The 16,674-nt window shown below is 48.3% G+C and overlaps 1 protein-coding gene across 2 annotated transcripts in view; it reads right to left on the reverse strand.

The window, feature by feature from the left end:
• CEP192 (centrosomal protein 192) overlaps positions 1-16,674 on the reverse strand; it is a 2,224,848-nt gene that overhangs the window by 2,174,099 nt on the left and 34,075 nt on the right. For both annotated transcript variants that reach the window (XM_078687485.1, XM_078687486.1), the window contains exon 2: positions 13,985-14,168. In XM_078687485.1, the coding sequence (XP_078543611.1) occupies positions 13,985-14,148 (164 nt within the window). In that variant the 5' untranslated portion in view covers positions 14,149-14,168. The remainder of the gene's footprint in view (positions 1-13,984; positions 14,169-16,674) is intronic.

Here is a 16,674-nt window from a genome sequence, read left to right on the forward strand (position 1 = left end):
CCGATTCTGCCCCCCCTTGATTTTTGTTCATTGACTTGCATTGTAATGCTATTGCCCTTTCCTTCCTGCCCCGAAAAGCGCCTGTATTGTAATGTTCTTTTTGCCTTGATTGTTTGTTTTCTTTTATAAAATAAAAAAAGAGTTTAAAAAAAAAAAATGAGTGTTCTAGGTTTGACGTATTAACTTTGCTATTGTCCTCTGCTTACTGTTGCATGTATGCAGATTCTGTTTTTAATAACCGGTCCCATTCGTGCTTCTTTGAAGACGTACAACCTACAAGAAACCTAGCGATATTTAAAGTTATTAGTATCAGTGAACTTTTCCATAAGCGACTTAACAGTGACAATAGCCTTTCCGCCCACGACTGACTGTTTCGTTGCAGAACAAGTATACAAATTTCTCTTTCAATGAATTTGCCCTATGGATATAAGGTACTGGGCTATGTTTTTACCAGATGAATTTGAGAGTTTCACAAGAAGCATTTGAAAGGTGTAGAAACCAGGGTCCAGAGCAGTAGGAGATTATCACAACTGTATCCTGTGGATTAAGCTATGGTCCTGGTGTACAATTAACTTAGTCAATAGGAAAAATCAATGGTACAGCACCATAGTAGTGGGTCCAGGAAATCTGATGTTTGACCCTTATCCAGTATATATCATTTTAACGGAATTGCAGTTATATTAACTGATGCACTCCTTAAAACATCTGCAATTCCAAAAATGGTAAGAGTTTCAGGATGACAAGACCAGGGTGATATCTTCTAGTAGGTGCTCTCTGTTACCCCTGCTTGATTATAATCACAAATGTAACCAACAAAATGAGGGAAGGTAAAACATGAAATGGAACCTGAAGGTGTATTTAGATACTTTTCAAGACCACCGCTATACCAGGTCTGGTATGCTGCAGCAGCAATGTTAACCCATCACTTCAAAACGAAAAGGTATGCTACAATGCAGAAACTTTGAGTACTTGAAGCACACCAAGACTTCCCCAAGTTACTCACCGATTTCTTCATGAGTTGGAAGAATTGTCGAGTCAATAACAATCCTTGCCAACTACAATTACCATCAAGAGAGTTAATATCTCTAAGAGCAGTACCAATTCATCAGGTGAAATTTTCAGGGGGGGGGGGGGGGGGGAGACTGAAAGCACCTTGGTGACAGATAATGAAGACACAATGTGGCTGCTTTTAAGTCAATGAAAATTGACTTCTTGTTAGAGGCTGGCAACAGAGTTTTTCACTTAGATTACAGAAAAGGGATGCTATGCTGGGGTAAATAGTAATTTCTCATGAATATTCCACTTTACAAAGTCACTTGTTTTTGGAGTCTAGTCAGTGTGATCAGCACATCACGGGGTCATCATGCACTATCTTACAGTTCCAATAATTGCTCTTATTGCATCCTATGTGTCATTTAATGGAACAAGAGGCGACTGTTCTTGAGGCCCAGCAAATTCATTAGGTATGAAACATAGATATGAATGCCAAATAGCATTTTGTACAGAGTCCAAGGTATAGTCTAATCTACTCTGTATTCGGAGGTTGAATCAGATTTTAGGATCGTAATTGCATCCCTAAGAAGAAGTTACCTCAGCTGGAGCTTTTGTAACAATGCTTGCCAGCCAGACAAATCACACCCATAACACTCAAGAACAGCAAATCTTCTGCAATGACGTAAGCATCTTCTACACAATATGGCCACATGTATAAAAAGCTGTTACAAGAGTCAGTCTTGAATAAGAAGCTTCCAGGGACTGACTGAATTAATTTGTGATGTGCTGTGTAGCAGTGCTGCTACCCTTGTTTTGTTTCACAGAAGTTCTATTTCTGAGCTATGTTAATTTTTAGTGCCTAATCCAGCTACCTTCTTTCCTAACTAAGCTTTCCGATCTGAACTATTCCCTTCTAGTTTGAAAATGTGAATAGGAATTTACTGGCAGCCTTGTCCCCAGTTTGGCGTTTTCTCTTAAGGTGAATGGTTACGCCTATGGGAGTCTGATCTCACTCATTTGGTCTTACGACTATCTGTGCACCTGGTATGCAGATATCAGGAGTAACACTCATTGCAATGCTTTAACCTTCAGGAGATCTATTTTCTCAATCCCTTAACTACCCTGTGACTCTCCTCATACTGGATTTTAAATTGCCTAGGAGCTCTGACCTGGTTCTTTCCTTGTCAATGGGGTGCTCTCAATTTAGACCCTCCTGTGTAGGGGTGCTCTCCATTTTAGCTTTCAATTTAAGGAGCCCTTTAAGTGGTTGTGTTTCTAGGGTATACCTTTCAATGGAATTAGAATCCTGCAATATTACTGCTAGCCATGTAGAGGGCCATTGGACAATAGAGCTTTTGCTGGAGGTAGCACATGTTAAAAATATGAATTCATACTACTGAAAGATATGCCTGCAGCAAGCCATAACACAAAACCAAATGAAGACAAAAAACCACAAGTCCACATTGAGACATTAAAAAAGGTTAAAAGCATGGTGGTCTAAGAACCAGGTGTGGTACGAAGCCATGCATTATTTTGAGAACACACATTTTTTTCTCTGATGTGAGAATGTAAACCTTTTTTTAAATTCTGACTGGACAAGGAGTTTAAAAATAATTTGGCGGGGGGCGTGGCCAAGATGGCGGAGTGAGCAGTCGCACTTCCCGAGGGCTCATCCGCACCCGGCCGGCCCGGACCATAATATTAGCGTTTCTCCCCCCTACAGAATTCTTATCGGGCGGGAGCTGTTGGCGGACCCCCCGCCTGAATATTTGGGGGTCGGAGTGGAAACTTGCGGAGCATAGGGCGCGGGTCCGGAGCGAGGCCCTGCACCAACGCTGGGTTCCAGGGCCCTAACCAAGGCCGCACGAGAGGGCGACACGCGGAGCGAGGTCACAGCGACTGCGGCACCAGAAACAGCGATCGGGGACCTACGCGGACGCATATATCGCCCGGCGCCGGACCCAGTGGCCTTCCGGTTGCCTGGGGGCCGCGGGTGGCAACTCGGCAGCACAGATACGGCCGACAACCGGGAGCTCCGAAATAGAGGCCGCGGCCTGGTGCGAACGGGCCCACGGAACTTGGCAGCGGGAGTTAGAGCCGGGAGGAGTGGCGAGGTGATACACGCACAGCAGTCCGCCCCCCTCGCGGTGGACTAGAAAGCACAGAGCCGCAGGACAGAGCGAGGGGGCTCGAGGCCAGAGGCGGCGACGCGGGGTCTAGTCCCCAACAAAGAGTGGAGACCGAACATTAGCCGGACGGGACTGGGAGCTATATCACGCCCAGAACGCCACGCGAGGTGAGGAGCGGAGTGGGACACTGGGGAGGAAGTAGGGGCTCCACCGGGACCCCATGAGTCAACGCCCGAGACGAGCACAGCGACAAACAGCCCCTCTGCGGGGATGGCCCGCGTGATCGCCTTCACCCCCACTGATGCCGGAGAGTGAAGCGGCTGAGGTCGGAGTTGCGGCCTCTACCCAGGAGCTTCCAGGCCGGCTCATGCGAAATTGCCCCGCGCCCTGACCCCGCGGCAGCCAAGACGGCACCCGAGGCAGTTGGGAGCAGTGAGGAGACCCCACAGCCTCTGAACAAAGCCGTGGGTGGATAGAAGGGCCCGCGCGCGGCGGCCCGACACTGGACAGGTGGTGCGACGCCGGTGAAGCACAGTGCGGGAGCAGCACGATCGAAGGCCTTGGAGGGGGCACACCGGGAACCACTTGGGGAACCGGCCTGCATCGGGGCACCCCACACACACACGAGTCGCCCGGAGTTGGCTTGTTGGGGGCTCTAAGACTGATTCTCTGGTTGGCAAACAAGAGGTCGGCAGCCATAGTCTCCCCCAGGGCCACGAGATGGCGGGCCAGCGGAAGAAAGGAGAGCGCACCCTCCCAGAAATGTTAGGCAAAGGACAGTCTAAAGGAGAGAAATGTTCGTCGTCCCCAGGGTCATCCAAGACTCAGCAAGATTCCCAGAACAGTGAAGTGCCCATCACCAAATCCTTCCTAGAGTCACTATTAAATTCCTTCCGCGAGGACTTCCACACTCTGAAGCAGGAGGTGGCCGGGGAAGCGCGGGAGATGAGGAGAGAGGTGGATGGGCTCGGCGAAAGGGTTGCCGCCATTGAAGATACAGGTCGTGCACGGGATGAAGAAATAGAACACCTACAACAGGACGTAATACGCCTGAAGGACCAACAAGTAGACTTGCAGGCCCACGCAGAGGACTTGGAAAATAGATCCCAGAGGAACAACATTAGGGTCCGGGGGGTGCCATCTAAAGAGGAGGGGTCGGACATTGTGGGCTACCTACAGGCCCTATTCCGGGAGAGCCAGTGGAATTCGAAATGAGGATAGATAGGGCGCACAGAGTGGGACCGGCGAGACGAGCATCGGCCCCACCACCATACATTTTGGCCTTCCTACCAGATTACCCCCTTAAGGAGCGTATCCTCAGATAAGCTCGACGGCAGCAGCCCCTGCGGTTTCGGGGCCTTCCGGTGGCCCTGTTTCAGGACCTTTCCGCGATCACCCTCCAGAAATGCAAGGCCTTCAAAGTGGCAACAGACTTTTTGAGAAAGAAGGAGATCCTGTACGCCTGGGGTCATCCTTTCCGTTTGATTTTCAGGTAGAACAGGGCCCGGCACCAGCTACATTCCTTCCAAGAAACCTGCACACTGCTGGGCATCCAATAACATTTATCATTGTGCGAGTCCGGGGGTGGGGGGGGGGGGGTTGCAGTAGGGAGCGACGTGGCTGGACGTCCACACAGGTAACACCACAGTCCCGCTCTTCCGGAGGGCTGGACTGGGACTATGTTCACTAGTTGGGGTGACTCTTGGAGGGGAGGGTGGGGGGGGGGGGGGGGGGACAGGCTTGGGGAGAGTTGGGGGTTTTGGGGGGCCGGGGGGGTGGGGGGGGAGGGCGGAGGGCTGGAGGTTGGGAGGGGGGTCAGTGGGAGAACGGTTGGGGAGTTGCAGGGTTGGTGAGGTTTGGGGGGCGGGGAGGGGGGAGGAATGGGGGGGATCCTCCTTGTCCACCTATTTCTGAGTTTTATTTTGCTTCCCCGCGCCTTGTTCAGAGACACGCAGATCCTACTACTCACCTATGGCGTCTCTCCGATTGAAACTCCTCTCTCTTAATGTGAGGGGACTGAACAACCCTATCAAACGCCGGGCGATACTTTCACTCCTAGAGCACTCCACAGCGGACATCTGCCTCCTACAGGAGACGCATTTACTGCTGAAGGACCACCACCAACTTAAATCCCGGGCCTTCCCCTTGCAGTTTTTCTCGTCCGCATCTATGAAGGTGACAGGGGTGGCGATCCTGGTGTTCAAATCCTTTAGGGGTCAAGTTTTGCAGAGGGAGGCAGAGATCAAGAGCAGGTTGCTGATACACCGATTTCTGATTGCTGGGCAGACACTTTTAATGGGCACCATATACGCGCCTAATGAGGGTCAGGAAAAATTCCTGCACACGGCCTTAGAGACAGCCACAGCGAACACTCAACCACACTTGCTACTGGGGGGCGACCTCAATTTAGTATTCCATAACACAGCGGATCGTTCTTGTCAACGCTCGGGCAGCTGGAATCACTCTCCACAGCGGGCCACGCACATCTCTCAGACCTTGGCCTGGTCGACCTGTGGAGACACTAACACCCACACTCCACGGCATACACCTATTACTCGGCGGCCCATAAATCCTACGCGAGGCTTGACTACTTCCTCTGCTCCTCACAGCTGGTGCCCAGAGTGCAAGATGTTAATATCCTCCCGACCTCCCTGTCGGATCACTCCCCGGTAATACCACTTTCCTCTTCCCGGATGTGCCTGCCCCGCCCCGACATTGGCGCCTGCGGGATGCCTTGCTCCAGAGCCCTAACGTAGTGGAGCGAATTAAAGCCGCCACCACCCAGTTTTTAACTCACAATGCCAACACTGACACCACTAAGGCCACACAATGGGCTGCGCTCAAAGCAGTCTTGCGGGGAGATTTCATCTCTATCGCCACAGCCAACAACAGAGACCGCGCCCAGAAGAGAGCCGAAATAACCCAACGGGTAGCGGAGTTGGAGCAGATGCACCAACCAACGGGGGCAGCCCGTGCATGGCGTCAACTCTGTACGGAGAGGAAGATGCTGGCGGCCCTAGACCAAGATGTGGCGGAATATGCAGCTCTCCGCCTCCGACATGCATACTATAGTGGGGGTTATCGCTGCGGGAAGCTATTGGCGAGTAAATTGAGAGAGCAACGCCAAAGACAGGGCATAAGAGCCATACAGACCAGGCGGGGAGACCTTGTCGTCAACGGTGTTGACATAGCCGCGGCTTTTGGGGACTTTTATGAAACTCTATACGCAGCTGACTCGCTCGACCTCCAGGCTGGTCGTGCATACCTGGGAGGCACGGCCCTCCCGTCCCTGAACGAGGCGCAAGCGGAGTTCCTCGATCGGCCCATTGGCCTGGAGGAAGTGATTTTGGCGATATCTCACCTCAAATTGGGGACATCTCCTGGCCCAGACGGCTACTCTGCGGCCTTTTATAAAACGTTTTGCCACCAGGTAGCCCCACTACTGCGGGACCTTTTTAACACCTTCAGCCAACCCAGTGCCATTCCGGAGGACCTTCTGGAGGCGGCGATAACGGTCATACCCAAACCTGGCCGAGACCCCACACGCTGTAGTTCCTATAGGCCGATATCCCTCTTAAACCTGGACCTCAAGCTCTACACGGGTATCCTCGCTAGTAGGTTGGCACCATATATGCAGCAGCTGGTGGAACCGGACCAGGCTGGTTTCATTCCCCAACGGCAGACCAGCGATAATACCAAACGGGTCCTCCACCTCATCGAGGCCGGGTCGCGGACGAGGCCAGACTGTATGCTATTTACCATTGATGCCGAAAAGGCCTTCGATAGGGTGCACTGGCCCTATCTGGAACTGGTGCTACAACACTTCGGTGTGGGGGAGGCTCTCCGCAACCGCATACTGAATTGCTATCGCCGGCCCAACGCCACGGTCCGTGTCAATGGACACACCTCCCCGCGCTTCCCGATAGGCAGGGGCACCAGGCAGGGGTGCCCTCTCTCCCCTATCCTTTTGCCCTGTACATGGAGCCATTAGCGCAACGGGTCAGGCAACATTCCCTCATCAAGGGCATCCCCTTTGGCGGCGACGTGCATAAGATCAGTTTATACGCAGACGATATCCTTCTCTCCCTTACGGAACCGATGCAGTCGCTCCGAGCACTTTTTATCGAACTCCATACCTTAGCACTGCCCTTGGGGTTTAAGATCAACGTGGAGAAATCGGAAGCCCTGAATATCTCCCTGTCGCCGGAGACACTCGTCGAGGTTCAAAGCGAGTTCGATATGCAATGGTCAAATACCACCATCCCCTATCTAGGAGTTCTGTTGGCTCCAACCGTCCAAGCCACTGCTGCAGCGAATTACGCCAGGCTCCGCTCGCGCCTCAACGACGAACTCCGGAGATGGAAACATCACTCGCTCTCCTGGCTGGGGCGGATAGCAGCCACTAAGATGACCCTGCTACCACAAATCCTTTACGTGTTCCAGACTCTCCCTCGACGCCCCCCAGCGGGTTGGCTCCAGCGGACACAGTCTGACTTGGCACGCTTTATCTGGAACGGTCGCCGTCCACGCTTCAAGCATGCGATTGCGATACTTGTCCACGTGGGGTTGGTGTGCCTGACCTCCTTCTATATTATCAAGCGACATAACTCCGCACCTTGGTGGAGTGGTACCAGCTGGAATCGGGCAAGAATTGGCTTTTTCAAGACCAAGCTGTGGCGGGCAGGCCCTTACAGGGGGTTCCATTTCTCCCCAGATGCCACCGCCCTCCCTATCTATACGCATCACAGATTACAAGCACCGTCCTGGAGGTTTGGGATCGGGTGGCGGTCTGGCACGAATTCACCTCGTTTCCCCTCCCCGATGACCCAGCTTTTCGATAATCCCGATTTTTCCCCGGGACAGGATCTCAAGGCATTTGTGGCCTGGAGGCGTTCGCCCTGCAGAGCCCTGGGACATATGTTCGACTTAAACGGTATCCTCTCCTTTCAGCAGGTGAAGGAGGACTATGGTATACCGGAGTCTGATCGCCTACCCTATCTGCAGGTCCGACATTGGGCTTTGCAGCCAGAATTCAGACCGGGCGCGCAACGTTCCCTCACCCCGTATGAAAAGTGACTGGTTATCCGTACCTCTGATAAGAAGCTGATCTCCGACTTGTACCAGCAGCTCCTCCTCATAAACATCTACACACAACGCAGGAAGGCACAGGTGGTAGCGGGACTTGGGGAGATCACTCACACACAAAGAATGGGGCGGCATCTACCATAGGGCCAGACACTCTGCTTACCACATGGGCCTCACCGAAACCCTGACCAAAGTGGCCACCTATTGGTACCATACACCTGAACGCCTACATCAATGGGATCCCCGCATTAGTGACCGCTGCTGGAGGGGGTGCGGGGGGCTTGGCACCTTGGAGCACTTACTTTGGAGCTGTGACCGTTTGCAACCCTACTGGAGTTTGATTTTAGATGACAGACTCACATCTGGATACTCAGCTCCCTAGATTCCCCGCTTACATTCTGTTAGGACTCCCCAATGCTCTGATGTACCCCTTGAAGTTTAGGAGGGGGGAGCCTTATAGCGATTGCACTAGGGGCAGCCATGCAGAACATCCTGGCACACTGGAGGACCACACAACCTCCCCCGCATACTGGTTGGTTGCACCGGCTTTGGATGGTTCTGGGGATGAAGAAGCTGTCCTTGGCAAAGGCGGGAAGGGGAGAGGAGTTTGCAGAAGGCCCCGACGCGCAGGCGCAAGACGCAGGGCTGATGTTTGGCTTTTTGCCCTCCTTTAGTGGGGCAGTAGTGAGGGGGGGGGGACGGACGATATTTCCCCTTTGCAGAGACCCTACATGTCTGGACTGGTCATTATTCTCACTGCCACACACCTTTGATTGGGTCGCACAGGAAGAGCTTGACATTGTTCCATCTGATGGGGAAATGTGGTCTGTATGTTTATCCTATTTTGAAAATTCAATAAAAGATTTAAACCATAAAAATAATTTGGCTTAAAAACAATGGTTTGGAGAACAGACTTAGCCCTGGTGTAAAGAATATTCAAAAACTCTTATCTGGGATAAGGGATATAATCAATAGCACCTTTTCACCTTCATTGCATAAAGCATCAATCGGAATTTCTCAGTAGAGTTTAAAAAAAATTACACAGCATCCCCTTTCAAACCCCATGTATCTGCTAACAGAAAGGAGAACACTAAGAAACAATCAACGTTATTATTGTTTGACAAATCAAATTGAGTCACACCAGAAATATAATGAACTTAAACATTTAGATTTGCCCAAATATTATAATTGTCCCAGTCACTGACCTGGTGAAATGTTTTTAGTTTTTTCTACCCCACTAACTAGAAATGTGCAAGTGTTAAACATAAATCCTTATGCCAGACAAACGTTCCTTTATTTAAAATGTATCATTAAGTGTTTCCTTCTTGTTAGGTCTCGGACCGAAGGCTGCGCTTGCGCAGTCTCCCGTCGGAGATTTAATGATTTGGAGTATGGGGGCTTGAACCCGCCTCTCTCCTCCATTCTCCTCCATTGGCTGGCTTCCTAAACGGAGGCCAGCCATTGGAGGAGAAGGGAGTCACTCCAATAAAGCCCCGTCTCTTTCGGATTCGGGGCGTGTTTTTGGCGTTCTTTCGCCCTGTGACGTCAGCCGTCACTCAGAACGCCAAAACACGCCCCCGAATCCGAAATTTTTTGGGTGTTTGCAGCCGCCATTTTTTTTTTGTGCCGTTCACTTTCCAGTACCGCTTTGCTATTTATCGGAGACTCACTTGGTCCCGGCGCACCTCCGGCACCGTCCCCCGTGTGCTTCGGAGTCTGGGTGCACTTTAAAAGATGAATCCGGGCTCTGGGCTGCCTGTGTGCCATTTTGGATCCAGTGCACATTATAAAATTCCTACGCAGATCCCCAGCTGGATGTTGGCTGCCATGCCGTTGGGTTGGCTGGGGCACCGGTCGATCCCATCCCCCCCCCAGGCCCTGTCAATGTCCAGCGGGGTTCCAGTGTAACAGAGCGCCTCTCGCCGCTGCGTATCGCAGCCTACTGGGTGGGTTGCATCCTCAGCCTTGCGTGACGACTTCCGCTGGGCTTCCTTAACTTCCACTCAGTGCCTCGCTGCTGCCTGGCTCCGAACGCGGGCCCGGACATCTGTGGCGGCTCCAGACTTCACAGCGTGCCACAGGTACTGTTGTTTTGCATTTTACAGGTTGGACCAGGGCCCGACAGGTCACTGGTCCCGAGAACCTGCTTTGTCGGTTGTTTGTAGCTGGGAAATGGGAGCCAGCAACGGAGTTCTAACTAAGCATATCCGACTCCATTGCCCGCGTAGCCACGCCCGCCCTAGAATCAATTACATCACGTAGAATAGGTTTTATTTTAATTTTAATCTAGATTAATTGTGCTGCATTGTACATATCAAGGCGGTTTTAACAAAAGCAAATGTATTTTTCACGACAATTCCAGTCAGACATATGAGGGTACCTTGGTGTCCCTCTCTCTGTCGGGACAGGTGTAGCAACTTACCATGGACAGTCCCAGGTCTTCGCAAACACCCTGGATTAGCATATGTATGAGGCCAAAATCCAACTTGATAGATAAAAGAAACATTGTGTGGGATGTTGTACAACATGGTTACTATTCTCAACGCCAATATGTCCCAAAGGTAAGACCTATTGTCTTTACCAATGCTTGTTAGCTTTCCATCTTGGTAGGTTTCCTTGAGTTATAAACTTTACCTGCGATCTATTATATTTTATATATTTTTTTTAGTAATAAGATGTTGGGCAGCATATCTGCAAAACTGGAAAAGTTGGCCATCACTATTAAATCTGAAGGAAAAGACTAAAAGTACCCCGCTTTTCTATTACGTCCGTCCGTAATCTCCCTGAATGTCACCTTTTTTTGCGTCCCCAGGCCAGTCATACATTACGTATCTCCGAGGCAGCATCTACTTCCTGGCGGCTCACATTCCCTGCATTGTTCTGGTATATGGGAGGGGCGCAGTTTTAAACCTGGAATACCAGGGAGACCACCTGTGTTGGTTGCGTAGGCCTGTCATCGCCTTGCGAACCGCCCAGGACATGTTTGACGTTTCCTGGAATGTTAGTTGCGGGTTTGTCTGGCGCTGCAATGATTACCTGAGAAGTGCACAGGTGGAAGTTAGACGTGTTGAAACCAGACCAGAGACAAAGGGGCCATTTACAGACACGGACGGCGGGAAGTCGATCCTAATTGCCCAGCGCCGGAGAATGTTGGAGAGATTTCGAATTTCAGGCATATTCAAAAACATGCAAGGGTGTTTCATAGCTTCCAATGTTACAGATGGCTGCTATGTGTGACAGTTTTACCATTTCAGTGTGATTAACTAGGAGTGACATTTCTACGACTAAGGCTGGCACTTTCTCGTGAGCAGAATCAATGAAGTCTAGTCCCCCTTCCAGTATAAAAATTAGAAAAATCACGGAGAGCCATTACACAGTCCTGATGTCATCCGACAATCAGCCCAGCCACCCCCTGCCACCGCTCGCCCAGTGATTATTAAGGCCTCATCCATTGGCCACCTACCAACTGACTATGCTTCTAGTGGTGAATACTGCGGGAGAGCTCATCCCAACTCTGCTTTTATCATCACGACGACCGCCCCCACCACCATAGCATAAGTTGGGAAGCTAAGAAACTCTTGGCATGGCCACTACTACCACCACTCTCCTTTCAAATGTTGCAGCGCCGCCAAGCACAGCTGCCACCTCTGCCTGGTGCCCTTGTTGGTTGATTACCTCTCGCTGCCTTAAATTGCTGCTCTGGTGAGACACTTGCTGTGCTGGGCAGGCTCCAGCTCGGACCCTCAGGCCCGTACCTCAGTCTGTTGTGAGTCAGGACTCCCTCTAGCTCTGCAGAGCTGAGGAGCCGCGTTCAAGATGGCTGCTCAGACAGGGATGGGGTAGTTGGACTGGTGATTTGAGGTGGCGCTTTTTAATATTTAAATATTTGCGCGCGCCAGGATGGACACTGTGCCCGCCCCCATCCAACACTTAAACACACCTGGTGGTCAGGTGAAGTTGTTGACTTATCATCCAGGGGCGGCAGGGGTCTGGCTGTACAACTGGGGCCGGGAGACAATTCGCTTGGGGAAGAAGCGTCCTGATGAGACTGGGAAAGGGGAGTTGATTTTAGCCCCGGCACTAAATTAGCGGAGAAACCCCCTGGAACTTGAGTCAGCTCAGCTCGCCCCTTGTCCGACTGCCTGGGTCAGAAGCAGTTAAATCTGTTCTGGCTGGGGGGAGGAGGCGCCGCCCATTGGCTGGCTGACCTGGTGGACTGGCTGTACAACTGGGTCTGGCCCTTCGCGCTTTTCCTCAGATCTGATGCCGGATAATGGAGCCTGATTCATTTTCGCTATTGTGAGAGAAAAATGTCAGAGGCTTAGGCAGAGCAAGATACTTTTAGCGCACTGGCAGGCCGCTTTTTTAGTATGTATTACATTACTAGTGTGTCTCTTCCTGGGGTGGTGCTGTTGGTCTTTTTACTAAGCTTATTTGCATGACAATGTTTTTAATTGCGGTAATGTGACAAAATACTTTCTTATAACACAAGATATGTGACACTTGGCAGGGCTGGTATTTTTATTATTCATCCAAACTCTACTCAATATTTATGGGGTGGCGGTGGGAGGCACAGTTTGCTGGTAAGTTCTCATGCCAATTATCAAAAATATCAAAAAATATGAAACCTCTCAGCGCTTTGTTCATTAACATATGGCACCATGCTGTTCTCTTCCATAGTCTCCATACCATGGGGCGTATTTAAAAGCACTGGCGTTGGCACTGCATCACTTTATGACGCTCGGTGGCGCAGAGAGCTAAACCATATGTACAAGGCAACGCAAAGCAACTTGGCGTGGCTTTTCATGGTCTTGCAGATATGGTGTAAGCAGAGACGTTTTAAGGCAGGGGCAAAGTGCCCTCTGGCCCAAGGCCCCTGGCTTTCAGGGGGGTCCTGATAGAGCCATTGCTGTTCTGCAGAGTCTTGCCCTGATGACCTTGAATAATTCTTCAACAGATTGTTTTAAATACCGTTTTCCTTTCATTAATTTTAATGTGAGTGATGTGTGAGAGTTTATTACAGACATTTTGCAAAGAAATGTGTTTATGTTTTATGCAACATCCATAAAAAAAGTTTTTTTAAGATCAAAACAGGACCTCACATATGAGAAATGGGAACGGATCACAGAGATTATTTTCAATATTAGCGAGCAGCTGCTGGGTTTCAATATTGAAAATAGGTCATGTAATAGGTCATGCATTTGCGAGCGATTAAGCTATTGGCATTGTAAATGACAATGCCATTTATTTAACGATTAAGCTATTGGCAATGTAAATGACAATGCCATTTATTTAGGGTTTAAAAAAAAATGTCATGTGCAATGCCAATAGCTCTACCTTTAATAATGCCGAGACCATTGCATTGTAAATGCTTGTTTTTCTTATACCTACTAGTTTTTTTTTTAATTCTCTTTAAACATTAACTGAAGCACAAATGGCCAGTTGGGCAAACAACTAAGCAAAACTAAAAATATTAAAACACAATGCACTGAAAAAGCCAAGAACAGTAGAACGCATCGGCAATAATTAACAAGTAGAACACCAACATAGAGAATCCATAACGAAAGACTCACAACTCATTGGAAAACCACCACCACCCGAGAATGATTTCTACTAGCAATGTATTTTCGATTAGTAACCAAACAAAGCCAAACGGATTGACACCGTCTAGTCACATTGTACAGCACAACAACTGACAAGGCGTTTTTCTCTTCAGTTACAAGCAAAATCTGAAGTCTTAGGGAAAAAACATGTAACAAAACATCTAACATGCTTACCTAATAAAGCCTTCTTTACTTCTTGCAACAGTGGAAGCAGCCACAGGGAGACCTGGATTGGAGAAAAGAGAGACGTTGTCCAAGATCCGACTGCTGTCACTCATCAGAGACTCCATAAAGCTTGGACAGGTCTCATCTGCGATGTTCTGAAATGGTTCCGTCATTGTGAAACTGCCTGGTTACCCTGCAAATAAATTTTAAAAAAATCTTTGTGTTAACAGGTTTTTGTTATCACATCTACAAAAACAAAAGTGTACTATTTTTCCTAAGTAGGAGAAAACTTCCTAAACTTCCTAAACTGAGGGTAGGGCTAGAAGCATAAAAGATTAAATACAAGTACGATTCCAGTCATGGTTGAGCTTCCAATTCAATGAAACAACCTGCTGTAAAGTCAGATATAAGTAAATACAACTAACCCCTGAAATGTTTCATAAACTTGCATTTACTGAATACAAATGCTCCACAAAAAAGTCCTCAGTTAACCAGAGAATTTATTGCACTAGTCCTGTTCTTCCCAATGATATGCCAGAGGTCTGATTACACCACAGACAAACAATAACAAGGAAGAACCTCACTTTCATTTCATAAGAATAACTGCCATATTCGAGCAGCTCTGTAATTGCAGATCACCTTGAAACTCTCGCTCGATTGGTCAGGCTTTGGTTCTCAAGAAAATAAGAAATGCTCCATGTAGAATAAGATGGGGCTTTACCACTTGATTCATGGGTGCATGTTTGAATGTGAAGATGGTCTACAAGATAGATGGGCACTATTTGGGCTGGCTTCAATCATGCAGAGAACGCAAGCCGTCCAATTCAATTATGTTTGAGGTGGATTAACGGACCATGTCAAGCTTTGGTGTCATCAAGAGGACAATGTAATCAATTCCTTCACTAAACTACTGTTAACAAAGTGGGCAGATTTGTCTAAAAACCAGAAGTTTCTCCCAGATGCCAAATGTTTCCATTTATGACTGAGGAGTATTTTAAAGAACTATCTATTTTGAATCCCAAAGCATCCAGGATTTAATAAACAGTTACTTCTTCTGCAGCGGAGGTACTCAAATGAGATGGGACGCAAGCTTAATAAAGAAATGCTGTAATTCATGCATATACACAAAAATATTTTCATAAAGCGAATGTGCGCAAAGAAATTATTTTAAGCAAAGGAAAAGCAATACAGCAGATTAGTCACACACATGCTCTAAGTGACTTGAGATGCTGTTTTACCCCACACGGCAGGATGTGCAGGTCCCGTTATTTGGGTAATAAGCTGATGCCTCAAAACACAGCAGCTGGTCGGTACCAATTCATCGCTTTTTAGCCCACCATCCCACCTCAGAGTAGATCCAGCCATATGCAAACAGATGTAGCCTGCTCCAAAAGAACAGTACAGCCTGAATTGCCAACTCCTCTCTAAAACAGGATACGAGAAACTGGACAGTTTCTATGTATTAGAGTATCTATAGTCAGGTGCACCTTGGTTCCAATTAACACAGTGAACAAAGGACTCACTTGTGGGCTTATCAGCAGCTCTTCGTGCATCACAAAGAACACAAACAAGTGATGGATGGAATGCTTGAATTAATCTCAGCCATGGCCAATTATTCCGCATTACATCCCAGTTCAAGCTTTTATTGCCCATCGTGTCACCTCAGATTAGACCCAGCCATACGCAAATCAGCCTTGGTCCTGGTTCCAATTGGAACAGCCTAACTGGAACTGCTAAGCCACTGCTTCTCTGAACTAGAATGTACTGCCACCATTAGTGTAGCAATTCAAGTAGATATTTGCTGGTCTCTACTTACAGCGATTGTTTTAATCATTTCTAAATCTTTAGAGAGATTCGTAATTATATTTCGGTCTGAGCGAAGATCAAAACGACAATATTCTGGCAGGGGAACAGTGACTGGTTCAAGGAGCTTGTATCTTGTAACAAGATTAAAGCTTTGGGCGATCTGTTCAGAAATATTTTCTAGTCAAAATATTTCCATTTCTCATATATATAATAGAACTGAAGTATAAAATAAACAACAAAGCATTAACTGCGTTACATAACTTTCTTTACTGTTGCATGAAAAAGCAAGCACAAGGACCTGTAGCCAGAATACTGTGATGGAATAGCAGTTCAGACTTTTGTTGGGATATACAAACATGTATACAATCTACAAGCAACCTCCAAACCTAGGTAAACTGATAGTATGAAAGTTCAGACAGAAGCACTACTCAGACTGCTACAGTTAAACAAGTATCAATGGGCTAGATGTGCCAGGGTCCAGTGCACTATCAACCACTATTCCTTACCGAGCTATAGGGGTGTTCTTTGTGCCTCTCTGGTGCCCCATGGCCCGCTCTCTATACAGGAATCTTGAATGGTGCAGGGTGCCGTTGTCTGCACAAGCTCAGATTGTTATGTTTTCATTTATGCATTCATACCAAGTGTATACAAATAGGTCCAGCTTAATAGGAAAGGCTACATCTATCTTCTTTTCAATTCAAATAATGATTGAATCTTTGCAAGAAAAAACACAACCCATACTACTATCCAAGGTACAGCGTGCAGGACACTATTTACTAGCAAAAGCTTAATGAAGTGTTCCAAAATATTTAAGTATATGGGATACTAACTGGTAATATAGAAGATGGTAGTATACAAATTAAAACACTGATAGGAGCTAGTGCAGAAAGGTT

This window comes from Lissotriton helveticus, chromosome 4_1 (genome assembly GCF_964261635.1).
Source record: "Lissotriton helveticus chromosome 4_1, aLisHel1.1, whole genome shotgun sequence".
In the NCBI taxonomy this organism is placed as follows: Eukaryota; Metazoa; Chordata; class Amphibia; order Caudata; family Salamandridae; genus Lissotriton; species Lissotriton helveticus.